The following is a 27290-nucleotide window of genomic DNA, read 5'->3' on the forward strand; positions in this document are numbered from 1 at the left end:
AAAAAGTGCTTTGGAAAGAAAAAAAAGGCTTCCTGGAATCAAATGCTGCATGTATGCTGTCAGATACTCTCACAAGCATGCTGTACTCAGACATATAAATTGGGATCTTTTATTGAATGAAGAGATGCATAGGAATGTCTTATGGTGATTCTGAAATGTGTCCTGCGAGAAGGAATGAAAATTAAATCTGAACATTTGACAAGCTTAACAGTAATATTGGAAAGATTTTATTCTCTGAAAGCCTAATTCCATTTGTTCCTCATTTTACAAGCAAGATGCATTTCTTGCTTCCATTGAATATTGCACTTGCCCATGAGAGACATATTACAAGCTGACGTATTACAAATTATAACAACTTCAGTGGAAGAATACGAAGTTGAATTACTCTAATTGACCTCAAGGATTCTTGTCAAGATAGAAGTGGATAATATGCTTCTAAGATCTTTTTTTAAAAGGAGAATATCCCCCCACATCCAATAAGACGTATACACATTAAGAAGGTAGCTTTTCTGGTTTCCAGGGATATGCATGAGATTGCTCTTTAAATCAAAACCATCTATATTATAATATGAAAAATACTTTTCTGATTTTTTTCATTCACTTTCTGACTGAATATTGTATGATTTGTGCTCTTATGCCTCTACTGCTGTTGAGTCATAGCACTCCTGTTGATATATTCCATTTACTGCATATACTCGAATATAAGCCAAGTTTTTTTTTAATATAATTTTTATTAATTTCATAAACATACAAAATATTAAAAACAGGAAATAAGGTCGGAAGGGTAGGATACATACTGGGGGAGGGGAAGTGTGGAGGGGAAGAGAAGGGAAAGTTGGGTAGGGGAGGGATCTACAGGTAGGGGGGAGGGGAGTGGTGGTGGGGGGGAGATAACAAGGGAAGGGTATGGTACTTCCAGGTTTATCCGTCGTGGTTTACACTTCTTTGGATTTATATAATAAGTTTGACTTTTACATTTGTACGTATATATATACATATATATTTTTAAAGTGCTGTTATAGTTTTTGCGATTTACATATTAAACTCTAAATAAAGCATTAAGTTCTTTCTTGTGCCCAATGGCTAGCTTTCTGTGAACATAAAAGGTATCTTTGTTGTTAAATTGCTCCGGGTATTTAAACCCTTGGATTCTCCTTGACATTAGATCTCTTTCTTGGAGTGTTATTGTAGTGCTATAGTGTATAACCCATTGTTTTCCTCTTTTATAAATTTTAATACTGTGTTCCAGTTGGTTTTCTGAGGTTTCCTATGACTTTGGGAGATTTTTTGTATCAGAATATCCATATTTAATATATCTAGTACCTTGTCCATCCAGAGTTCCAGTGATGGAACTTCTTTGTTTTTCCACAGTCTTGCTATGACCATTCTAGCTGCTGTTGTTAAATAGAAAAGTATTCTGTCTTCATTTTTATCTAGATTGAGATTATGGAGTCCTAATACTAGGGTTTCCGGTATCGGGTTAAATTTTACTTCTAATATTTTTTCTATCGATCTATGGACTTGTGTCCAGAATTTTTTGATCCGTTTACAGCTCCACCACATTTTCAGCCCTTTTTTAAGGCTGGAAAAGCCGCCCTCAGCTTATACTTGAGTAAAGGTTATTTATTATTTTACTGGGTTATTATTATTTTTATTACATTTATTATTTTACTTTATTTATTTATTATTGTTATTATTACATTTATTATTTTACTCTATTATTATAATTATTATTACCTTTGATTTTTTACTCTAATTTTATTATATTTATTATTTTACTCTATTATTTTTTATTATATTTATTATTTTCATAGAATGATAGAATCATAGAGTTGGAAGAGACCTCATGGGCCATCCAGTCCAACCCCCTGCCAAGAAGCAGGAAAATTGCATTCAAAGCACCCCTGACAGATGGCCATCCAGCCTCCAAAGAAGGAACCACCCACCACACTCTGGGGCAGAGAGTTCCACTGCTTAACAGCTTTCACAGTCAGAAAGTTCTTCCTAATGTTCAGATGGAATCTCCTTTCTTGTAGTTTGAAGCCATTTTATTCTATTCATTACTGTTATTATAATATTTATTATTTTACTCTATTATTACTGTTATTGTTACATTTCATTATTTTACTGTATTATTATTATTATTATTATTATTATTATTATTACATTTACATTGAAGAAGGTTTGAATAATGGTTTAATCAGAATTGGACAGTTATCTTAAATTACAGTTTTATATAAATATTCAAAACCATTTAACCTATTGATGCCTCAATTAATATAATTCTATTGATATCTATTTTTATTTTGAAATCTACCAGTAGCTGCTGCATTTCTCACCCTTGGCTTGTACTTGAGTCAATACATTTTCCCAGTTTTTTGTGGAAAAATTAGTTGCCTTGGCTTATATTGGGGTCGGCTTATACTCGAGTATATATGGTACTTACAAAGCTGACATATTATAAATTATAACAACCTCAATGGAAGAACATGAAGTTGCAAGATCAGGAATTAAGTTGGTTTCTCCTATCTTTAAATCTGTTATAATGGGTTCTTTGTATCAACTGTGGCTTGGTTCTGGGACACCATCGCCACCATGGATACCAAAATCTGTGCGTGCTCAAGTCTCATTATATACAAAGGCAGGTTCTTACTGACAAGCCCTAAATGGTTTGAGACCTGCCTACCTACGTGACCATGTTTATGAACCCACACAGTCTCTTTGATCTTCCGGAGAGGCCCTTCTCTCGCTCCTGCCTCCATCGCAGGTGTGGCTTATGGGGACAAGGGAGAGGGCCTTCTCTGTGGTGGCCCCCCGGCTCTGGAACCCACTCCCCAGAGAGGTTAGGCAAGCCCCCACTCTGGCAGTCTTCAGGAAAAGCTTGAAAACTTGGCTGTTCCAGTGTGCTTTCACTGAATAAATGTGCAATAATCCCTAGACTGACCATTTTTTGCAGAATGCCCTCAGAAGCACTTTACTCCTCCCGTTAGTGTAATCAACCCTACTTTATCCTTCAGTTCTCCTATCCAGATATGTTACATTGCTGTCTTACCCAGTGTTTTAATTTTTATATTCCATTACAATTGGCCATGCCCATAGTGTTTGACTTCTGTGTTTTAAATGTCACGATTTTATATTGTTGATGTGTTATTTATAATTGGTTTTGTATTGTATTTTTATTTTTTTTGCTGCTGTGTTCTGTTATATTGATGTATTGTATTGCTGGGCTTGGCCTCATGTAAGCTGCCCTGAGTCTCTTTGAAGAGATGGTGGTGGGGTATAAATAAATTATTATTATTATTATTATTATTATTATTATTATTATTATTATTATTATTATTAATGTTCCCCCTTAAAATGACAAAATCAAAATTTGTTTTTTGGAATTTTGTAACAAATATTTTCAAGCCACGGGCTGATTATATTTGGGAAGTTTTTCCTGGTCATTTTCCTTACTGTCTTAGGTTAGAAATAGGTGTACTAGCACCAAAGCCTCAAATGAATGGTGAATCATATTGGATTTTATCATGACTAGTCAATGTACCTCAGGTTTCAACTCCCAGTATTGCCGTAAATACAAAGTGAGACATGTGATATCCTAATATGGCATCTTGAATTTCTTGGAGGAAATACAGGGTGAAATGAATTGTTATGTGTAACACTGTGGGGCTGACATAAATGCTACATTCTGGCAATTTTATAAGATTTACTGGCTGGTTCATTGTATATTGTTCTTGGTTATTAGGAAAGTGGCTATTTGTAAGTTCTTTTATATTTGAGTTTAAGACTGGTTAACTCCTTTGTTTTATATGTACCACACTTTTTTCTCTCCAAAAAATATAAAGCAAAGATGGTATAATAATTTCAAAAGGCAAACCATGTGCTTCCTTTTCCAAATAAGCATGCTACAACAAACCTATCCATCATTTTCAATTCTTCAAAAATGTAAATGTAGCTATAGCAAAATTTGTAAACTAAAAGTAGACCTTTGTGTGAAATCTCAAAGAGCTATTTCCATTACTTCCAATTGTGCCAAGTTCTCTCTGTTTCTTATTGTACAATTGGAAATGATGTCAGACAATTTCTGTTTTGTTTGATATATTGATACTTTTCTTTGTTTTTTTATGATTTGAGGATTGGGGGTGTTTTTCTAACAGTTACTGCCTTTTTTTTTTGGAGTGAAGTTTTGGCCCACAAAATAAGACATGAAACTTAATTTAGTAGAGGATCAGGAGGCTTTGAGAAACACTTGAGGGGCTTTGGGGGGGGGGGTGTCATAAAATGAGGCCAGGAACCAAACATGGTTTATTGTTTTCTCATATATGCTGTAAACCATATATGAGTACAAAGGGGATAACAATAAGTAGAATCATTGTGTGTGTGCCTGCACACGTTTTCAAGTTGCCTGCCAACTTACAGCAACCCACATACAAATCATAGGGTTTTTTTTAAAGGTAAGAAATACCCAAGAAATGTTTTTGCCAGTTCCTTCCTCTGAAATATAAGCTACAGCGCCTGATATTATCTTGTCCAAGTACTGATAGGGGTCCACCTTACTTATCTTTCAAGAACAGACCAAAATGGGTCCTTTAAAAATATTTAGGCCCTACAATGATATGGGGCCGTGGTGGTGCAGCAGATTAAACTGCTGAACTGCTGAACTTTTTGACCAAAAGGTTGGTGGTTTGAATCTGCAGGTCAAGGTGAGCTCCTGTTGTTCGCCCCAGCTTCTGTCAACCTAGCAGTTCAAAATCATGCAAAGTGAGTAGATCAATAGGTACTGCACTGGCGGGAAGGTAAAGATGCTCCATTCAGTCATGATGGCCACATGACCTTGGAGCCGTCTATGCCAACTCTTTGGCTTAGAAATGGAGATGAGCACCACCGCCCAGAGTTGGACACAACTAGACTTAATGCCAGGGGTAACCTTTACCTTTACTTAATGATATTATACCCCAATGTATACATACTTTTTCCATTGACTGATGCAATCCACTCCTAAAACTGTGGATTCGATTAAGAATGCTTCATTTTCTTTTGGTTGAAAGTTATGGAAAGTTTGGAATTGCACATTTTGTATAAACAAAGTACAAGAGGTATAGGTGAAAAATCAAAGTGCTCAGTATTTCCTTGGAAGAGTTGCATAAACTGTTCCAATTTCTTTAGCAGCAAGGGCAGGGGATGAGTGTAGCACAAAAGTGTCTGTTATCATCTGTTTCATATTTCAAAACATATTTTCATTTTTAATATTTAAAGATCATTTTAATAAGGATGTTCTATCAGGAATACAGGTAGCTGGCAAACATGCAAGGTGTTACACAAGCAAGTACATATCAAACACACTAGCAAAATTTAGTCTCATAAAGTCAGTGAAAGAACTAAGACTTATAACCTTAGCAATAACCTTGAGTTGGCACCCATTGTCCTAATCAATGTGACATTAACCTCCTTTATTTTCAAATGATATGTTTTGGGCATAGCCTTGTATCTTGCCATAAATAGCTCTTGAGAAGAAGCCAAAAACGACGGAGCAAGTGCTACCCAGATGTAAAACAGTAAGAGATTGGTAAAGCTATTGAAGTATTACTTTGTATGAGTTTCTCTCCAGTGAAAATAAAGCAATGTTCAAATCATTCACCTCACTTTGATCTATGGTTTCCATTATATTAATTGAGAACTGAGTGTCCTTATTCTAGCTTAATATTTTTTTTTGAAAAATACATCCCAAATTCATTATTATAGTGTAGATTTCTAATCCTTTCAACCACAAAGTCAGTAACCTTGTAAGCACTAACCAGTCACTTGCAGAAATTTATTACATTTATTTTTAAAATATTGAAAAAATCTAATGGGAGGAAGGGTGTGTGTGGTGATAGGGTTTGTGGTCTTCTAAAAATACTTATAGTACATCTCATAGCACACGTCTGTGGCAATGCTGCCAAGAGCAATTGCTAGGTTTTTCATTCACCATAAAAATATTATGAAAGTGAAGCAATGGTACTTTCTTTGGCAACCTGAGCCGCTAATTAATTAAAAAAATGGAGAGCTAAATTCAGTCTTAGTCCCATTTAGAAAAGAATTGTTGAAACAACAGTGACATGTTAATCACAGCTAATTTAAGATCAACCGATTTCAATGGTTTGGTTCTAGTTTTGAGGAATGGTAGAATTATCTGTCTGTTTGATTCTTACTTTATTTTTGAGCATACTAGACTATAAACAAGTTCTTCAGTTTCTTTTGATGTCCTTAGATAACTCATAAATGCATTTTAAAAGCAATGTATTTGATAGCAGCATAAATCAAATGTTTTGGTAGCAGAACATTTTATGTACTAGACATTGCCAGAGAGCATTCTATTAGTTTGGAATTCAGATGTAATGCTTCACTTTGGGTGTTTTTTCTTCTTGTTTTGCTGTCCATCCCATCCTTATAATATTGTTTTTCTATTGCTCATCTAAATAAAAAAATAAGCAATTTTTTTCACTCGCGTTGTAGGGAGAAAAGTAGAATGTGAAGGTGGAGCTTAATCACCACACATTGATAGTATCTGTGTAACAGTAGTAATATAAAAAGGTAAAGGTTTCCCCTTGACATTAAGTCTAGTTGTGTCCAACTCAGGGGTAGTGCTCATCTCCATTTCTAAGCTGAAGAGCCGGTGTTGTCCATAGACACCTCCAAGGTCATGTGACCAGCATGACTGAATGGAGCTCCATTACCTTCCTGCAAATGTGATCTATTCACATTTGCATGCTTTTGAACTGCTAGGTTGGCAGAAGCTGGGGCTAACAGTGGGCGCTTACCCCACTTCGTGAATTTGAATAACCAACCTTTCGGTCTGCAAGTTCAGCAGCTCAGTGGTTTAACCCACTGCACCACCAGGGTCCCTCAGTTGCAATATAAGCATTATAAAAGTCTTTGATTTTATAATTTTTCTAAAATAGAATTAGAAAAATAGCCAAAGAGAAATATTTGGATTAGGAGATCGAAAATGAAGCAATCATCCATATGTCTATACTGATGTTGAATTCACTGTGGGAACTTTCTAGTGATGCATATAAGATTGTTGCCTTCCTTTTGTTTGAAAATGTCACCAAGGTTTTAATGGGAACTTATTTTTGCTAAAATATTTATGAATTTATTAGTAACTAACAATTGAGGAACATACTTCCCACTGCCTGAGTTCTCTGCAATTACTAGTGAACTTGGAGGCTGCATTTTATGTACAGCAAATGAATATGGCCACTTAGTGCTATAAATGGATTTGTGCTTGGTACACCTATAGTATGGCCCCTTACCCATGGATTTGATATCCATGGCTTCACTTATCCACATTATCCCAAATACCCCCACCCCCACCCCAAAGTGTTTGGAGGTTTCTCTAGGGACCTCATCATACTTACCAGTTTAGGCATCCTAAGACACTTGCCAGCCAGAAGAGAGATGGATGGGTATGCAGCCTATCATACAACATCCCTCAACTTCCAGTGGAGGCCCCACTCCCAACCAGCATAGAAGCATCCTAGGACATTTCCTCACCAACTTGGGAAAGCTCCCGTCTTTGAGTCAGCAGACTTCTGCCCTGGTTGGGCAAGATTTCCCCCATGTGATGAGGGAAGTGTTGCCACACCGAGCAGCACGCGGGGTGCCAGAGTTTCCCTGCACACCTGCTGCTTTGCCACGCTTGCTGACAAAAGAGCACACACACACCTTGTGATAAGGGCCTAAGTCCTCTGGTGTTGCAGAATAGTAAAAAATATAGTGGCTTTTGATACCATTGACCATGGTATCCTTTTGGGACACCTCACCGAAGTGTGATTTGGAGGCACTGTTTCACAGTGGCAGTGTTCCTTCCTAGGGGGACAAACTCAGAAGGGGAACTCCTGTTCACACTCCTGACCATTGATCCGGGGTCCTTCAGGGTTCTGTTTTATCTCCTATGCTATTTAAAATATACATGAAATTGCCAAGAGAGATCAGCTGTACTTTTGGAGTGTGATGCCATTTATATGTGGAAGACACCCAACTTTACCACTCCTTTCCAGCCAAAGTCAAGAAAGCTGTTCTGGTTCTAAACCAGTGTCTATTATAAATAATAGACAGGATAGGGCAAAGAAATTGAAATGTACTCCAGACAAAACAGAACTGCTCATACGACTTCATCACATGAGGCTTTCGCCCAATCCTATAATGCTTCCAGGACAGACCCGGCATGAGATGACGCAGGGCTACTTCTTGTGGGGCTCTGTCCTGTCAATGTTGTAAGACAGAGGCCTGAGAACAGTGGTGGTTATGAGGGCGCTTAATGCACATTGCCTGGCCAATTTGCCTTGCTGCCTGATGGGTTCCCCCATTGTTCTCTGGCTTAAGGACCATGTGACAAGGTCCTTAGTCCATTGAACATCAAATCAGGAAATAAGAATTCAGCCAGTGTTATATCATGTTACACTCTCCCTGGAGATTTAGATTAATGGTTTGGGGTTACTCCTGAACTCAGCTTTGAAGCTTGAGGTCCAGGCTTCTGCAGTCTTCTTTTGCACATTAAAAACCTGGCACCAGCTGCACCCTTTCCTTGAGATCTGGCCCTGGGACATGCCTTACTTGCATCCTGTTTATGTTACAGTAGAGTACTCCATTTGTGGTTGCCTTTGAAGAGTGTTCAGAAACAGGCAGGTCTAGAGAGCTGTGGCCAGAGTGTTAACCAAGGCTGGCTACAGGGAGCATATAACCCTCCTGTTGCAGTAACTTCACTGACTTCTGGGAACAATTCAGTGTGATGGACATGACCTACAAGGCCCTATATTGCTCAGATTCAAGCTATTTGGCAGGTTGTGTTTCCCTATATGTAAGGAGAGACACTTTTAAAATTGTGTTTCAATGTTGTGAGTCAGTTTGTGTCTCAATCAAGAAATAAAAGTGGAATAACAACAACAACAACAATTGCTATTATCCATGGTTTCTGATATCCACAAGCAAGTCTTCCCCATGGATAGGGGAGGTTGTTTGTTTATCAGTGTTGATGTGGAGATTGTCTGGTTTGCCTATTCTGGAACATGCAACATATCATTGTCCTTCTTTAGGGGTCTCCTTTAAATCTTTGATACTGCATTTGTCATATACATATATGTGTGTGTGTGTGAATGGCTGGATGGTCCTTTATCAGGAGGGCTTTGATTATGTTTTCTTACCTTGGTGAAGGGAGTTGGACTGGATGGCCTTAAGGCAGCATTTCTCAACCTGGGAAGTCAAGACTCTGGGGGGGGGGGTCACCAGGGGGATGTCAGAAGGGTCACCAAAGACCACCAGAAAACACAGTATTTCTGTTGGTCATGGGGGTTCTGTGTGGGATGTTTGGCCCAATTCCATCATTGGTGGGGTTCAGAATTCTCTTTGATTGTAGGTGAACTATAAATACCAGCAACTACAACTCCCAAATGTCAAAGTCTATTTCCCCAAAACTCCATCTGTGTTCACATTTGGGCATATTGAGTACTCCTGTCAAGTTTGGTCCAGATCCATCATTGTCTGAGTCCACAGTGTTCTCTGGATGGAGGTGAACTACAATTCCAAAATTCAAAGTTAATGCCCACCAAACCCTTTCAGTATTTTCTGTTGGCCATGATTATAATATACTTCCATGGTCTGTTCCTCTTTCCACCCTCCCCCAACTAGTCTTATGTTTTGGGAAGACCTAACCAGAAGAGAAGCATGATTCAAAACATAATCTGTATGTCAACAATCAAGGCTTTACCAAGGACATTTTGCTGCCTGAGGCAGAATGGCAAATGATGTTCTCATGAGTCAGTCCTTAAAAGTGCTGAAGCTAATGCAGAACCATAATATTTTGGAAATGCATCCCAAAGTTGCAATAGCTTCAGATTCATTTGAAATACAGTGTTTATGCATAGTCCTGGATCCCCGAGGGCCCAGGATAGATCTTTGTCTAAAGCAGGAAATAAATACAAAATAATTGTCGAAGGCTTTCATGGCTGGAATCACTCAGTTCTTGTGGGTTTTTTCGGGCTATATGGCCATGTTCTAGAGGCATTTCTCCTGACGTTTCGCCTGCATCTATGACAAGCATCACCTCTGAGGATGCTTGCCATGGATGCAGGCGAGACGTCAGTAGAAATGCCTCTAGAACATGGCCATATAGCCCGAAAAAACCCACAAGAACTGAGAAATACAAAATAATTTTGTGAAGAACTGGCTACATGAAGACTTTGGGATAAACTTTCTCCATTCTTGAACTGGAAAGGACTTCAGCTAGTTGTGTTAATTCAGGGATCCTCAACCTTTTAAACAGAGGGCCAGGTCACAGTCCATTAAATTGTTGGAGGACCAAATTATAATTGGAAAAAAAGCGTGAATGCTTGCAGTTTTCCTTTTTCATCTCGTTTTAAGCATGTACTATGTGTGTTGTGAGGGGTTCTGAAAATCAGCCCTCCTCTATCCTCTAGTTGGGATACAGAGGTGGAACAAGCTTTGAAACTGAGCGGAAAGACTAACAGAGCCCCCCCCCCCCAAAAAAAAAAGAAAGAAAAAAAGAAAAAAGAAGTTTGTCCAAATGATCTACCAGGATTCAGCACTTCTTTCAATACAACCTATTCACAGCACTGGTTGAGATTGAGTTTATTCCAAGCATCAGAGTTAAGCAGACAATGACCAAAAGTGCATGAGCAATATCTAATCCATATGTGGTAATCCTTATCTGTGCGCTATGTGTTTTGTACAGAATGTATCAAGAATTTGCTTGTTGATGAGGATGTTACCAGGGCCTGGCATGTACGCCTTAAATTTTGGCTGTTCACCCTGTACACGGAATATTACTGTTCTGGCATTTCTAACATAATTCTGATGGCAGAGCTCAGCAAACAATACAGACCACAAAGAGATGTCAGCTATTGTCAAGACAGAGTTAATCAGGTTCACTAAGTCTTATCAGCGTACAATTGAATCTTTAATTTTATTTTTGCCACCATAAGCAGCTTGATGAGTCATTGGAAAGATGTATGTGACCCCATGGTGGCTATTAGTCCAGCACTTAGATTGGCTGCCCTAAATTTTACTACAGAGATTTGTTTTTCTGTGAAGCTATCTTTAGTCCTTAAAGATTACTCATCCATGTTTTAAAAAGGTTTCTCTGCGTGACTTTAACTGACTCTCCATTTGAATAAGCCTTCTATAGTAACATAACACAAATGTTACAGTGAGACCATGTGAAATCTGAGCTATAAACCCTGTAAAAAGTTGTTGGTTAGGTCAGTATTCACAATAAGCAATTTTGTACTATTTACACTTTCTATTTGATTTTAAAACACAAGAGTCCACAATTTGATTTTTCCCTGTAGCACCTAGTTGCTAATATTAGACTGAAAAGGTAAGAGGGACCAGTCTTCATAAAGTTGGAAAGGTTTATGTCACAATTTGATACTGATTCTTGAGACATTCAGAGGTGCATTTGCAGTGCTTCAAAAGAGTTCAACTTTCCACCTAACTCCCATCCTGATTTACTGCTTTTACCAGACACATTAAATGAAGCTGTTATGGCCAAGGCTTATATATACTGAACATTAAGGGCCAGCCAACTCTTGCTTGCCAGATTTGCTTACTGGTGCCTTTATGAATCTGGTGATATGTGAAGAAATATTGAGGGTGCTGCAGGGTAATCACAATGCTGTTTTATTCCTGTGGCAAATATTTTGTCCAGCACATGGGCATCTGTAAGACAGTTCTTGTGAATGATGGTTTTTATTTTATTTTTAATTTTAAAAATAGCTATATTGAAGAACAATTATAAAACCTGCTGTATTGTCGAAGGCTTTCATGGCCAGAATCACTGGGTTGCTGTGAATTTTCCGGGCTGTATGGCCATGTTCCAGAAGCATTCTCTCCTGATGTTTTGCCTGCATCTATGGTAGGCATCCTCAGAGATTGTGAGGTTTGTTGAAAACTAAGCAAGTGGAATGTCCAGGGTGGGAGAAAGAACTGTTGACTGTTTGAGGAAAGTGTGAATGTTGTAATTAGCCACCTTGATTAGCATTTAATGGCCTTGCAGCTTCAAGGTCTGGCTGCTTTCTGCTGGGGGAATCTTTTTTGGGGAGGTGATTAGCTGGCCCTGATAGTTTCTTGTCTGGAGTTCCCCTGTTTTTGAGTGTTGTTCATTATTTACTGTTTTGATTTTAAGAGTTTTTAAAATATCTTTCTACCTTCAGTTTTTAAAATTGAGCCAGCTTTTAAAATTAATATGTGAAGGAAAAACATAGGTGTTGAACTAATGCATTAATAGCCTTGTGTCTGAAAACATTGTCGCTGAAATTGAAAGCCACTAACACATAATAATACACCTCTGTTTTTTCCAGATGGGCTTTTACTCTGCAAATACGACATTTCATTCCAAAATAACAGAAGCAGAAGATGTTATTGTTGGCGTCTTTTATATTATATTTGGTAAGCAGAGTTGTTAAAGATTCTCTTCATATGATGTTGATTATATTTCAAATTCCACAGCATAATATGCACTCTGTTGGTTGTATGTACGTGATGGTTTTCAACCACTTTGTCCTTCATTGAACTAGACATGATGTTCTCTTATTGATCTGCTCAGTTCGGAACAATGTGTGTGGCCACTGGCCAGTGGGTTAGCACACAAGGATAAGCCCCAATTCCATCCAGGCTGTTTGCTCTCATTTGGATCAACATTTCTAACTTGTGCTTTAAAAAAAAAACAGGATCATAAACAAAAACGTACTATACCAAGTTTGTGATGTTGGCTTGGAAGAGGCCAACAAGCCCAGTTTCAATTCCTAGTAAGTTTAGTAACTTCTTCAGGCAGGAGAAGCCAAGCAAGAGTGACTAAATTGCATATACGAACTTCTTTACCATTCACAATAATCGGATTCTTTGTTATGCTGGCTTCGCATTATCAATCAATCTGCATTCACAAAATATTTGTTAATAACTTGTTGGAAGATTTTTGTGGGACTAAAAGAACGCCTTTTCAATTGAAGTGTGCTAGAATGATCATAATTATGCCTGATGTGTGGAGTAGTTCAGATTCAATGTATTTTCTCCCCAGATAGACTCTGAACTCGAGTAAAAAAAAAAGGCTTTCCAGATGTTTTGGGCTTCAACTCACATATACCTTTCTTGTTGGCTGTATTGGATAGGGGCTGGTGAGCTTTGTAGGCTAAACTATCTGGAAGGTCAAAGCTACCTTCCACCGGTCTTGAATCATTAAGGCCATAAATGAAACAGAATCTCTAGTAGGAAGTTGAACTAAAAGTGATGTTTTGATAAGAAACCAAAAGTAACATTCAGCAGGAATATTATTTTGTTTTTCTTCAACTAGGAATTTCTTGAATATATTGGCCCGTATATTGCTAGTTGGGGATATTGGGAGTTAGAGCCCAACATATCTGGGGAATATCCAGCTAGCAGAGTCTAACTCACTGTTTCTTAACAATGGCTAGTAGAATTTATAATTTATCCTAAATATATCTGTGCCTACTGAAATTCTGATATATCTAAGGGAATTGACATGGACCACATATTTTGAAATCAGTCCAAAATGGCTCCTGAATGTTCACATGATGTTCAGAGACTTCTGACCCCTAACATGTTAACAGAAGTCAAGGAATGCTCTGGAGCAGCCTCACTCTTTAGAGTTGGTATAGAAATGGTAGGGCTGGTTCTAATACCAACCAGTCCAAATGTTCACACAAGCCAATGTTGCCACTCAATTTTCCCTTTGATCTGCAATATAGAGGAAAAGGTAATGGGACTTACCTTTCCTGTTGTCTGACATTGTGGCCACAGAACTCTGAAGAACCCCTGGCCATCGCTGGACTCCTTTGCTGATGTCATGTGGGCAGCAGGGTCATGTGGGCATCTTTGCTGATGTCAAGTGCCCACATGATTGCCCCTCCATTCCACAGTTTATGCTGGCATCTTTTCTGACATCAGCAATAGTACCCAGTAATGGGCAGAGCTCTCAGGAGCTCCATAGTTGGTGCCATTGCTACAAATTATGGAAAAGGTAAAGTGACTGTCCAGTAGCCTAAACCAGGTTTGGCCCAGCTGGATGGTTGGGTTCTGCTTCTGCTACTTAGGAGCAAAGTGTGAAAACATCTCTGAAGAATCCAGGGCCAGTGTGAAGAAGCAATGTTTTGGACCATCCCTGAATTTAGGTGTTTGATTAGATGGGCCTCGAGAGAACTGCAAATTAAAAGTAGGGTGAATAAGTGGAAGCTCAATTCAGACAAGACAGAGGTACTACTGGTGTCTTGGAGGAGGGATTCAGGAATGGCATTTCAACTTGAGCTGGATGGGTTGTAATCCCCCTAAAATCCCAGGTGTGCAGTTTGGGGATCATCCTAGACTCCTCTTTAAACCTGGAAGCCCAGATGGCAGCGGTGATTAGGTTGGCCTTTGCACAACTAAAGCTTGTGCACCAACTGTGTCTGTTCCTGGAGACTCTGGACCTGGCCTCAGTAGTGCAGGCATTTGTTACATCCAGATTGGATTATTGCAGCATGCACTGTGTAGGTCTGCCCTTGAAGAACATCTGGAAATTGCAATTCGTTCAGAGAGCAGTGGCCAGACTTCTGATGGGTGCTAACTTCAGGGAACATACTACGCCTATCCTGAAGCAGCTCCATTGGTTATATGTCCAGTTCCGGACTCAACTCAAGATGCTGGTCTTCACCTATAAATCCCTATACAGCTTCAATCCAGCCTTTCTGAACCACCGTGTCCCCTGATACATCCCAGGATGCAAATTTAGATCAAGTGGGGAAATTCTAATCAATACTCAAGCCCCCACCAGAATGTGTTTACACATAACTAGCAAGGGCTCCTTCTCGGGTGCAGCTCCAGCCCTCTGGAACTTCCTCCCTGAAGAACGAAGGGCTGCTCCATCTTTGCTCAGCTTTAAGAAGGGAGTCAAGACTTCCTTATTTAACAAGGCCTTTAATTGAGTCATGACAGGAGTTGGGGATTTTATGATCGAGATGGAGGAGGGATACATGGGGGAGGAGGTTATGGTTTTAACTGAAATGTGGGATTTTATTGATTGTTGTTTTGTCATAGTTTTATCTATTTTGTTCTCCTGGTTGAAAGATTTTAATGTTTGTATTCTGTCTGTAAGCTGCCTTGGGTCCATGTTGCAGAGAAAGGTGGGATAGGAATATTCTAAATAAAAAAAATAAAAAATAAAAGTAATATGGAGTTATGAGTATCCGGGATTGTAATTTTCCAGGGATCAAATGGGATTTCTTGGAGTGGGTATGTTTTTCTTAAAATAAAGAGAAACACAGAACTCCAAAATTAATAACCAGAAGGCCGCTGAGAAGGCTCTTGGTTTGCCCTTTTTCCAGTGTGATTTCTGCCCTCTGAATTGTTTCTTAAACTTGCTTCTTGTCATGCAGAATGGAAGGGGAATTTAGGAATGTAGTGTTTCATTGTTAGTCCATAAGGTCTATGGTGTAGCTCTATGCAAAATGTGGTTGAAAATTTTCAGAAGACAAGGGGCTTGGAGCTCATTGGCTTGAGACATTTGATATGGAGTAAGAGGCTTGGATTGCTCATCAGTGTCTAGTGGAGTGGGCTGAAGTCTCAGTCAGCTTAACTTCAACTAAATTGGGTGCACATTAATGCACCCTTATTTCCATATTGAAATATTCTATCATCTCCAACTTATAGAGACAATTATTTATATTTATTTATTTCAGAGATTTCTATGTGACTTTTCTTTATCTATCTAATCTGCTTATTGTCCTTATAGAGAAGTTGGAAATGATAATATAGGATAATATATGTAGTTCTTCTCTCTTAATGATTTTCAGAGTGCCTGGCCACTTTGGAGACAAGGGCGATAAAAATAACCTGGCACTAGAGAAGAAAGAACAACTTGGAAATCATGCCACAAGGACTTAGGAGTAATCGTTTTTGCAAAATGCATAAAGAAAATTAGCATTAGTCATTCTCTTACATTGGCCAAAAGTGTTTTCACCATGAGAATTACTGTCAATGACAGCATGTTACTTGTCTGCAAAATCAAAGTGATAATTGAGACTGAGTACAGCTAACTTGAGAGCCAACCCCAACTAGGACTCTGAGAAACAGGGATCAAATCCATGTTTGGCTATAGAAGTCCTCTCAGTGATCTTTGATGAATCATTTTCAGATTAAAAAGAACCCCATGATAAATTTACTTTAGGGTTACCATTAATCAGATCACAACAACAAACAATTACTTTATTGTATTTTATCCTCCAGGCATATGCTCTTTTTGTGGGAACAGTATCCTCCTCTATGTTTCATACAAGAAAAAGAATCTATTGAAACCAGCAGAATACTTCATGATCAACTTGGCCATCAGTGATCTTGGTATGACTCTGACCTTGTACCCTCTAGCTGTTACATCCAGCCTTGCACACAGGTTTGTTCAATATACATCCACCACATGCACTGGAACTCTGCTAGTTGGAAACCCTAAAAACTGTAGTACTTTTTCTCTACATTGTTTTAAGAGAATGACAAGTAATTAGTGGGACTGCAAAAAGCAAGGTTATACAACCATAGTCCTCCAAGCTGTTGGCAGTAATTAGCATTGTTATCTTTACAACATTGTTGTCACTAAAATGTCTTAAGAAAGCGTGTGTTTATTCAATACCATGACTGTATTGTTGCTACTCCCTGATCATTGTGGGAGGAATAACAAAAGAACTGGTGTCTTTCTGTAGTAAAGCATTTTATTGATGTTGAGTTACGAAATACATATACATATACATATACATACACACACACACACACACACACACACACACACACACACATATATATATATATATATATATACATACACATACACACACACACACACACCACACACATATACACACACACATATATGGAGAGAGAGAGGGAGCGAAAGGGAGGGAGGGAGAGAAGCATGTGCGATTCATGGTTCTAAATGGTTCTAAAGTACTTACAAAACTAGGGGGCACTGGTGCTTTGTTTCTAAAGTGTTGGTGGTGAAAATTTCAGAACTCTAACAAAACTTTCAAAATTTCACCACTGCTAGCTGACCACATTTCAGAACATTTTATTTTTCCACTGATTTTTGACAAATTTTATAAAACATTTGTTTAATAATAAAGAAAATCTGTTCCTGGTTTGAAAGTGTTATTTCCTGTTTCATTGTGTGGTCTTTACTCCAGAAACTTTATTTTTGAGGCAGAAGCTTTGTTAAATTCTTGGAGACTCAACAAGCCAAAATGAGCTATAGGGCGATGTCCCTTGCACAAAGACAAAGTTTTTGCAGTGAAATAAGCTTTTCCCATGTTTTTATGACAGAACCAATTAGGAACTGCCATTTATAACAATATTTTGAAAGCTTTGTTAGTTCTGTAATTCCCTTTTATGGCTGGCTTCTTCTATACTGACTGACAGTAGCACATTGGGAACTTATTGAAATGACCATTCTATTCAAGGAGAAGGAGCAATCCAGCCTCACTTAAGGTAGCAAGACTAATTTCCTTTTTGAAAACATCCTTTCGGATTGCTCTTGCCCCTTTTCATGGTTTTGGGATGCACTAAAAGAGGAACAAGAAATTCAGTGAGAAATACCGGTCTTTCAAAGACCACATGTGATCCCTTGCATTACATGGACGGTGAATGGAGTTAACCCATGGCTTCTTCTCTTTGTCTAGAATGGACCTGCATGGTAAATTCCCAATTTGCTATTTTACTTTAATTATTTATTTTCTGGACCAAAATATGTTTGGATAGATTCACTTTTTTGAGATATGGAACTCTTGTCAATATTTTAATTATGGCCTCATATTCATGAAGCAGATGGAGTTCGTGGCTGGCAAAATATGAGTGGGCATCATTACATAAGGAAGATGAGAAAAAGAGGCTTAACTTTCTGAGAAAAGTTTCCTACTTTAATAAAAAAAAAAAGCCAGGGTAACAAGGATGAAGTTAAATCTTGACGATTTTGTAGTTGCCATTCACTGTTCATTTCTGTGAATGTTCTTTGCATTGAGCAATTGAAGTGTCTTGTCTGTTGCCCCTCCCCCCCAAAATAAAATGTAGTCCACCCTTTTCTGTTTTGAAATAATTATTATTTCTGATATCTCATGAAATTAAAGACATTCTCCATTCGCATATTACATTTAATAGATAATATAAATATATATTTTTTAAAAATGTATTGTATTTGCTTACAACCAGCCCATGAAGATACTTGTTTTGGCCAAAGCTCTATGAAATGCTGTAGTAAATATGTGGCATGGTTGATACATCTCATAACATAACATTGATCCTAATTTAAAATATATAGCTTTTATTCATGCCACAAAAATCTGAATATGGTTGTTCAACTAGTTTGACTGATTCCTAAAGCTTCCTGAGTTAGACAGATTTTACTAGCTTCAGGTGGGATCAGGTAGATTCAGTTTGATTTGAGAGAGAAGTAACTGGAAATATGGATGTGAAAAGTAGGGTGGGAGAATCAGACAATGACCTTCAAAGGAAAATGCCCAATACATGATGGGCAAGGTTAGAGAAGCAGAGGAATTTATCTTTGCTTATTGACATCTCTAGCATGCAGTCTGGGAAAAGAACCACACTGACATTCTCCAATCTCTTCTTAGCAAGGGCTATTGTGTGTGGTTATTGGACTTTTGTAACCAATTACCAGCAATTCTTTGTTTATCAGATTTTGTTCTTTATAGGAAAACATTGATAGAGTTTTGGCAAGGATTTGGGCTGTGAATAATTTTCATCTGAGTTAGCTATGTGAGTTTTTTAAGCAATACCAACATTTATGTCTTGTTGATTATTGTGTAAATTTATTAAATCAATAAAGCTCATACATTATTACTGTATTGTACAGTGGAACCTCTACTTAATAGCATCCCAGCTTAAGAGTGTTATGAGTTAAGAGGCATCTTTCAGCCTGGATTTCACTTTGACATAAGAGCAGCATTTTGAGTTAAGAATTAGCGCCAGAGGGAGGACAAGCAGAAGACTACAGGTTTTTAGGGTTTCAAGGGAGCAGCCTCGGTGCCTCATGCCTCTGGGCCTTGTGCCCCCATACTTCTGTGCCTTGTGCTCTTGTCCACTTTGAGGAACTTTGGGTTAATTGATTGTCTGTGGTTTTTATTTCTGGTATGCTTAGCTTCATGAAGAGAGAGAGGGAGAAAGAGCAAGGGAGGGAGGTTGGAATGAATACAGTATGAAGAAAATGATGCTTCTGCCACTTCACTTTGTGCTTCCATGACACAAGTTTGTGCAACTTTGTGCTTCTATCATTTTAAAGTTGATCTTTCTTTTTTATTGTTGCATGTGCATATGCATTTATATGTTATTTGTTATTTATAAAGTTCATTTTCTTATTTAAAAACACATAACAAAAATGGGGGGAGGGTTCGGAGGCCGGAATGAATGAATAGCATTTCAAAGCGTTTCAATGGGAAAATTCATCTTGACATAAGAGTGTCTTAAGTTAAGAGCTTGGTCACAGAACAAATTAAGCTCTGAAGTCAAGGTATCACTGTATTTTTCATTGTTAAAGTGGAACCAAGCAAAACATATTTGCCCAGTTGGTTGAGCAAGAAAACATTATATTTCACATCCAGTTATCTCCTCATTAGCTAAACTCATATATCATTAATATTTCTATATTTTCATCTTACCTTTTTATTCTATTACATAAGGATTGATTCAGCTGAATTACTGATAAGTTTAACTTATATCAGTTATGAGATATCTTTTTAGCACTTATATAAATCTTTTATAAATTCTCATGCCTCTAGAGTCAGAAGAAAGCGCACTCCCTTGACTTTATGCCCAGTAAGACATTGGTTTGTTGGTGCTTCCATCCCAAGTAATACTTGGAAGGGTTCAGAGCAGTGGCACTGGAAGGAAGCACATTGTTATTATTAGGAAGGCTTTATTTGAATTTAAATGATCAGAGGCAATTTAGGAACAGCAGCAGCACAATGACAAACATAGAGCCTGAGACAGAAGAGAGGCATTATTTGGAACACTTTGCTGCACTGTGCAGATCAAAAGAGTAGTGCTAAAGCGCCAGGGCTTTATAACACTAGCCTTCACTGGCTTTGCCTCTGCAGCAGTCATCTTTTAGATCTTATTGACCTGCAACTCCCAGCATTCCTCCTCATTGGCTGGGCTGGCTAGACCAGATGGGATTTGCAATTCAATAACATCTGGTGGGTTCACTTTACCAGCCCTTGCTCTGTCATACTGTTTTTAAAGCACAGAGGAACCGTGTCGAGGCATGTGGCCTCAATTTGTAATGATCTTTGAAGGTGTAGGAACCCTGAAGAAATCAGAAGGCATGCATATTCCTCAAACACATAAGGCTATACTGCTGTCATGACCAAATGCAACAGATTTTTTAATTTATATTTTATTAAGGGATAAAATGGGGGTACACAAACTGGGTATTTCAAAATTTGATTAACTAAAATAAAATAGGATACATAGTGAGTATACAATAAAAATTAAAGAGCCACCACCACCCAGGGGGAGAAATGGAGAAAGAGATGGAAAAGAGAGAAGTGGAGAGAAAGAACAGAAAGGGAAAGAGAGAATTAAAAAAGAGGAAGGAAAGGAAGGAAAAAAAGAGGGAGGTATATTAAATGTCGTAAATAATAAATAAATAAAAGTCTTGCAACGTTTCACCAATTTATTTGGTTTGATATACCACTGGTACATCATCTTAATCCAATTTTCATGTAGATCGTATGAATTGGTTATTTTATTTTGTCATTCCATATTTTTCCCAATCTTTGTATCTTATAGTGTGTCCAATATTTGCTGCCCACTTGGTCATACAGTCTTTTATTTGATTCTCTCAGTTGTTAAAAGAGCTTTGTATATTTTAATGATCACTTTTGTCACTAACAACATTATCTTCTCCCATAATTTATCTCCTTCCTTGAATCCTAATTTCTTATCCTTATTAAAGGCCTCATTCAACTGTCTGTATTGGAACCATGAAAGGTTTCCATATAATTTTCTGATTTCTTCCGGAGTCTTTAGTATATAGAAAATGTTTTGTTTTTTTAAGATCTCACCAAATGCAACAGATTGATTACAAAAGAGATTTTGGATTAGGAGCTCAAATCAGGTTTCTAAGGTAACTAGAAATAATTCATGTGGAATTTGAATGTGTCTGGAAATACATAGACTAGAAACTGCGGCCAGCCGAAGAACTGAGAATATGTCTAGGCCACCAAGGAGCAGTGAAGGAGGTGTAAGACATTGATACAATAATGAGTTGTATTTCACCTGAATCTCACACCACAAGAAGCTGTACTGGGATCTCTAGGGGAAAAAGTCTTGCAACAGTAGTAAAAGTAAATAATAAATGAGAGAAGAGGTGCCACTGGTATGCATTTGGTATGCATGTAGGAGCAAATCGCTAATTAATGAGCAGCTAACAAAACTACAAGCTGCTGCTATTTGGGAATAGTAACCTTTTCCTCATAAAAGATCCCTGTTGTTGTCTTTATATCTTACTTGTGGGAATAGTTACAAAAGTCTATCTTATTGAAGGAAAGGAGAAAGAAATGATATAAAATTCACATAATCCTTACCAACTACAATTCCCAAGACTCTCTGTGAATTATCTTTTTGTGAGCTCTTCCTAATCAAAACCTGAGAGAGTTGTTGTGGTTGTGCATTATAGCAACTAACTTTAAAAGTTTATCAACTTCCAATAAATCTTGGAAGTTCATAAACTTCTTAAAGTTAGTTGCTGTATCAATAGTTACAAAGTTTCACACCAGAACTTGCAACTTTGTAAATGTCATTAAAATCCTCCATAAGTATAGCACAACATTTTCAGACCCTAGTTGCAAAAGTTTTAAAGTATGTAGAATCGATACATTACTGCACCGTGTTCAGAAAGTATGTGATAGACTTGAAGCTAAGCAGGTATGCCGCCTCTTCCACACTAAACAATAATTGGCTTTTGAAAACATTTGAACTGCCCTGGCTACATTCTGTGTGATCTTGGGATTTGTAGTTTGGTGAAATATCAGAGCTCTCAGACAAAACATTCTAAATATTTCACCACACTACAATTCCCAGGATCCCATAGGGTGGTACCATGGCAACTAAAATGGTACAGATCACTATAATTGTGTTGAAAAAAAGAGCCATATTAGTCCATCAGTGTTTAAAAAGGAGGCCATCCAGTCAGCCGCATGTCGATACCAGGCAAGATCCTGGAAAAGATTGTTAAGGAAGTGGTCTGCAAACACTTAGAAACATATGTGGTCATTGCTAATAGTCAACATGGATTTATCAAAAACAAGTCATGCCAGACTAATCTGATCTCTTAGAGTTACAAGCTGGGTAGATGCAAGGAATTCCATAGATGAGCCAGCAATGTGATGTGGTGGCAAAAAAAGCCAATGGGATTTTGGCCTGCATCAATAGGAGTATAGTGTCTAGATCCAGGGATGTCATGCTACCCCTTTATTCTGCCTTGGTTAGACCACACCTGACACACTATGTCCAATTCTGGGCACCACAATTGACAAGCTGGAAAGTGTCCAGAGGAGGGCGACTAAAATGATCAAGGGCCTGGAGAACAAGCCCTATGAGGAGCAGCTTAAAGAGCTGGGCATATTTAGCTTGAAGAAGAGAAGGCTGAGAGGAGACATGAGAGCCATGTATAAGTATGTGAGAGGAAGTCATAGGGAGGAAGGAGCATGCTTGTTTTCTGCTGAACTGGAGACTAGGACACAGAACAATGGTTTCAAACTACAAGAAAGGAGAATTCATCTGAACATGAGGCAGAACTTCCTGACTGTGAGAGCTGTTCAGCAGTGGAACTTTCTGCCCTCAGTGTCTTGAAGGCTCCTTTGGAGGCTTTTAAACAGAGGCTGGATGGCCATCTGTCGGGGGTGCTTTGAATACAATTTTCCTGCTTCTTGGCAGGAGGTTGGACTGGATGGCCCATGAGGTCTCTTCCAACTCTATGATTCTATAACTACCTGGAGATCTTGAGTATTTTTTTGTTCTCCAAGTCAGTTCTAATATATGGTGACCCTAAGGCAAATCTATCATTGAATTATCTTGCCAAGATTTTGTTGGAGTGTCCATAGGGTGGGAGTGAGGGCCACACTGAAGCAAAGAGAACAGCAGGGGGGCAGAGCAGCCTTGCATACCCTTGCATAGACTGAAGCTCTGCCCCTGTCATGTGAAGCCAACCAGCCCCACCAAGTCTGTCCTCCTTCATGGGGGCCTTGTATTGATTGTGTTGATCACCACCTGTGACCCTAATTTGGAGGTGCAGAGCAATTTGTATAGTACACACCTCTGTGGCTGCCATCACCTCAGTGTAATACTTCTTAAGACAGCCACCTCACTCTGATTAAAAGTAAGGAGCTGTTGAATCCTTACAAGATACTAAAAATCTTAATTTTAATGGTGTATAATTTCTTTAAAATCTCTGTTCCATTTATTATATTGTTGCTATATTAAGAACCGTCTGGGTTTCCTGGCCAGGATCTTTCCAGATCTATCGGTTTGGGGCTGCTGCATTTCCTTTTGTGTTATTTAATTTAGGAAGCAACAGGATTTCTCTTGTGACTTGACGGCAACTGTTTTGTTTCAGTTTTGTTGGACAGGTGAGGCAATATGACCTTATGGACTAAACAGCAATTATAATCAGAGCTATTGTTTCTGTTGGAAACTGTATAAATTGCTGTTGATCAAATGACTGAAAATAACAGAAAAATGCTGAAGAGCTTTTGGAAGTTTATACCTGTTTTTCTCTGTTCCTTCCCTCAGATGGCTGTTTGGGCAACAAGTTTGCTTATTCTATGCATTTTGTGGAGTGTTTTTTGGCGTCTGCAGTCTATCTACGCTAACACTACTGAGTATAGTGTGTTGCCTAAAAATTTGCTTTCCAGTTTATGGTAAATATACTCTCCCCCCCCCTCTTACCAGATGTTTTAAAAAAGCTAGCAGATAATCACTACCTCTGAGGATGCTTGCCATACATGCAGGTGAAACATCAGGAGAAATGCCTCTAGAACATGGCCCTATAGCCTGAAAAAACCCACAAGAACCTAATTACGAAATGTCCCAAAGTGTGTTGTAACACAAATGTTTATTCCTTCTAGTCATCTGCTGCACTTTCATATCTCAAAATTATAGTGCCGTGGTTCCACTTTAACTGCCATGGTTGCATCCTGAGAAATCCTAAGATTTGTCATCAGGTGAGGCACCAGATATCTCTTTTTGAAAATTCTAAAAAAAGAAAACCCAACTGGAAATCCCAGGATTTATGGTTGTCATGGTGGTTGAAATGGAACCACAGCATTACAATTGTGTTGGGTAAAAAGTCTCCTGTTTTGGAACTGATTTATTTCTGGCTTGCTTGGTTTTGAGAACTATAAAAAAGAAAATGAAATCTTATCTAGCTGTATAGATGTAGGATTCTATTTGAAGCAAAACATTAGGAACATGAGATAATAGTATACCATATATAATCAAGTATAAGCTGACCTGAATATAAGCCGAGGCACCTAATTTTACCACAAAAAAACTGGGAAAACTGATAGAATCAACGATAAATCGGGTAAATTTCAAAATAAAAATAGATACCAATAAAATTACATTAATTGCAGCATCCGTATCTTAAATGTTTCTGAATATTTACATAAAACTGTAATTTAAGAAAAGTCTGTCCAACCCTGATTAAACTATTATTCTAACCTTCGTCAATGTAAATATCCTTCCAATAATAATAAAGAGAGTAAAATAATCAATGTAATAATAATAATAATTGTGATGGCACACCAGAAAGATCTAATGAAAAACCTAAATGTGTCTGGCTATTTTCCCAGTGACCATCGATATGCCCTAATTACTATAATTCCCCCAAAATAAAACTCTACAAACAACAATAAGTTTAACAATTGTTTACTAAATAATCAAGGTGAATTACAACAATGTACAAAGGTGTGAATCTGAGGTAAAAAACAACTATAATTTCTATGAGGTAAATACTCTATAAACTCTGGGGTATGTACTATCTAAACTATCTATCTATAACTATCTATCTATAGGGCAAATACAAACTATCTATCTATAAACTCTAAGGCAAATACGGCTATAACTATTCTATGTATATGTACTATCTAATCTATCTATAAGGCAAATCTAACTATTCTATCTATGACTATCTATCTATAAGCTTTGGCAAATACGTGATTAGGATGGCCTGTTCAAATTGCTAGGCCAGACCAGACACTATCTGGCCACTATCTATAAGCTAAGACTAACAAAGAATGGGAAACGAAGTTCTAACCAGCCCATTCTGTCTCTGAGTCAGAATGGGCTGCACCAACCGAACTCGGCCTCTAGGGGGAACCTAAGCTCTCCCCTAAACTTGGTAAAATGGAACAGTCCAACTGAGAAATAAACAGGCCGAGACATCACAATAATAATAATAATAATAATAGAGTAAAATAATAAAATCTAATAAATAACAACAACAACAACAACAACAGAGTGAAATAATAACTCACCTTGACTTGAGTATAAGCCGAGGGGGCCTTTTTCAGCCTAAAAAAAGGGCTGAAAAACTAGGCTTATACTCAAGTATGTACAGTAACAGCTCTCTAATGTTTTTTAATGTGAATTTTTTTTTCAGGGAACAGATTTAGACGAGGACATGGTTGGATATTGATAGCATGTGCTTGGATCTATGCAGCCATTTTTGCCCTTTCCCCACTAGCTCACTGGGGAGAATATGGAGCTGAGCCTTATGGTACAGCGTGTTGCATTGATTGGCGTATGTCAAACACGAAAAAGACAGCCATGTCTTACTCCACTGCCCTCTTTGTCTTCTGCTTCATCATCCCCTGTGGAATAATTATCACTTCCTACACTCTTATCCTGATTACTGTGAAGGAATCCAGAAAAGCAGTGGAACAACATGCCTTGGGACCCACAAGAATGAGCAGTGTGCACACCATTACAGCCAAGGTATTCAGACATTTTAGTTCTTTTTGAAAAGCTGTTCTGTACATATAAGCATTGTTTTGTCAAAGATTTGAAGTAATACATACCCCTGTGTGTATTGTTGATGGCCAGTTTGTTTAACTCTGCAGTATTGTTTCTTGAGATATAATCAAATATAATGAGAAGCATGGCCATTAAAAAACTACAGTAGAGAGTGAAGCATGCTTTGCCAGAAACATGTCACGGGTCCATGGAAATTGCTGTTTTGGGAAGCAAGCTCCTTTCATTTCTGATTGCTGATTATGAGAAAAGATAATAATAATAATAATAATAATAATAATAATAATAATAATAATTTAGAAAACCTTTATTTATATTCTGCTCTATCTCCCCGAAGGGACTCAGGGCAGGTCCCAAACATAAAAGGCAAACATTAAATGCCCAAATACAACAACAATACATCCATACTAGCAAAATTTAAACAACCCAACATATAAACACGAAGATTGCTTTTAAAAGCATTTAAACTTTAAATGCCCTGGTTAGAACTTTTTTTTGGTCAGGAGCAACTTGAGAAACTGTAAGTTGCTTCTGGTGTGAGAGAATTGGCCATCTGCAAGGACATTGCCCAGGTGACACCCAGATTTTTTAAAAATTTTTTTACCATCTTTGTGGGAGGCTTCTCTCATGCCCCCACATGGTGAGCTGGAGCAGACAGAGGGATCTCATCCACGCTCTCGCCAGATTCAAACCTCCGACCTGTCGGTCTTCAGTCCTGCCAGCAGAAGGATTTAACCCATTGCACCACCAGGGACTCCCTGGTTAGAACCGAGCCATGAGGTTTGGGTTTGAAAGCTGTTATATACAACTAAGCTGTGTTTCGCATCTCTGATTGGAAATATTCAATCTTTTTTATTTATACCCCATCTTTCTTCCCATATAAGAGTGCACTTAATCTTTGAATACCCTACACACATTTGAAAGCTGTCGTGCAGAACTGTGCAGTGCTTTACAGCCTGTAAATGATATGCTATACTAGACTCTGCTCCATGCATGTAGCCCTAAATACTGTTGAACTCCCAGCTATAAGACTCTTACCAGATTTATATTTGGTCTTCTCTCAGTTCATATGTTTAGTTTAATGAATCAAACAGACTGGTGCTTATTTATGCAAGTCTGTCTTCATAATAATAGCAGGTTACACCATACATGTCCCACTGTATTTTAAGGCCTGATATCCAGGATGCATGCTTACTATTTATATATATATT

The 27290-nt window shown here is 38.0% G+C and overlaps 1 protein-coding gene across 3 annotated transcripts in view; it reads left to right on the top strand.

The window, feature by feature from the left end:
- Positions 1 to 27290, top strand: part of LOC132774791 (opsin-5-like) — a 44783-nt gene that overhangs the window by 11332 nt on the left and 6161 nt on the right. For 2 of the 3 annotated variants that reach the window (XM_060775220.2, XM_067467438.1), the window contains exons 2-5: positions 12360 to 12447; positions 16276 to 16438; positions 23839 to 23966; positions 25709 to 26043. In XM_060775220.2, coding sequence (XP_060631203.2) covers positions 12360 to 12447; positions 16276 to 16438; positions 23839 to 23966; positions 25709 to 26043 — 714 coding nt within the window. Of the gene's footprint in view, positions 1 to 11775; positions 11915 to 12359; positions 12448 to 16275; positions 16439 to 23838; positions 23967 to 25708; positions 26044 to 27290 lie in introns of all 3 variants that reach the window. The other variant, XM_060775219.2, reaches the window with a different exon arrangement.

This window comes from Anolis sagrei, chromosome 4 (genome assembly GCF_037176765.1).
Source record: "Anolis sagrei isolate rAnoSag1 chromosome 4, rAnoSag1.mat, whole genome shotgun sequence".
Taxonomy (NCBI): Eukaryota; Metazoa; Chordata; class Lepidosauria; order Squamata; family Dactyloidae; genus Anolis; species Anolis sagrei.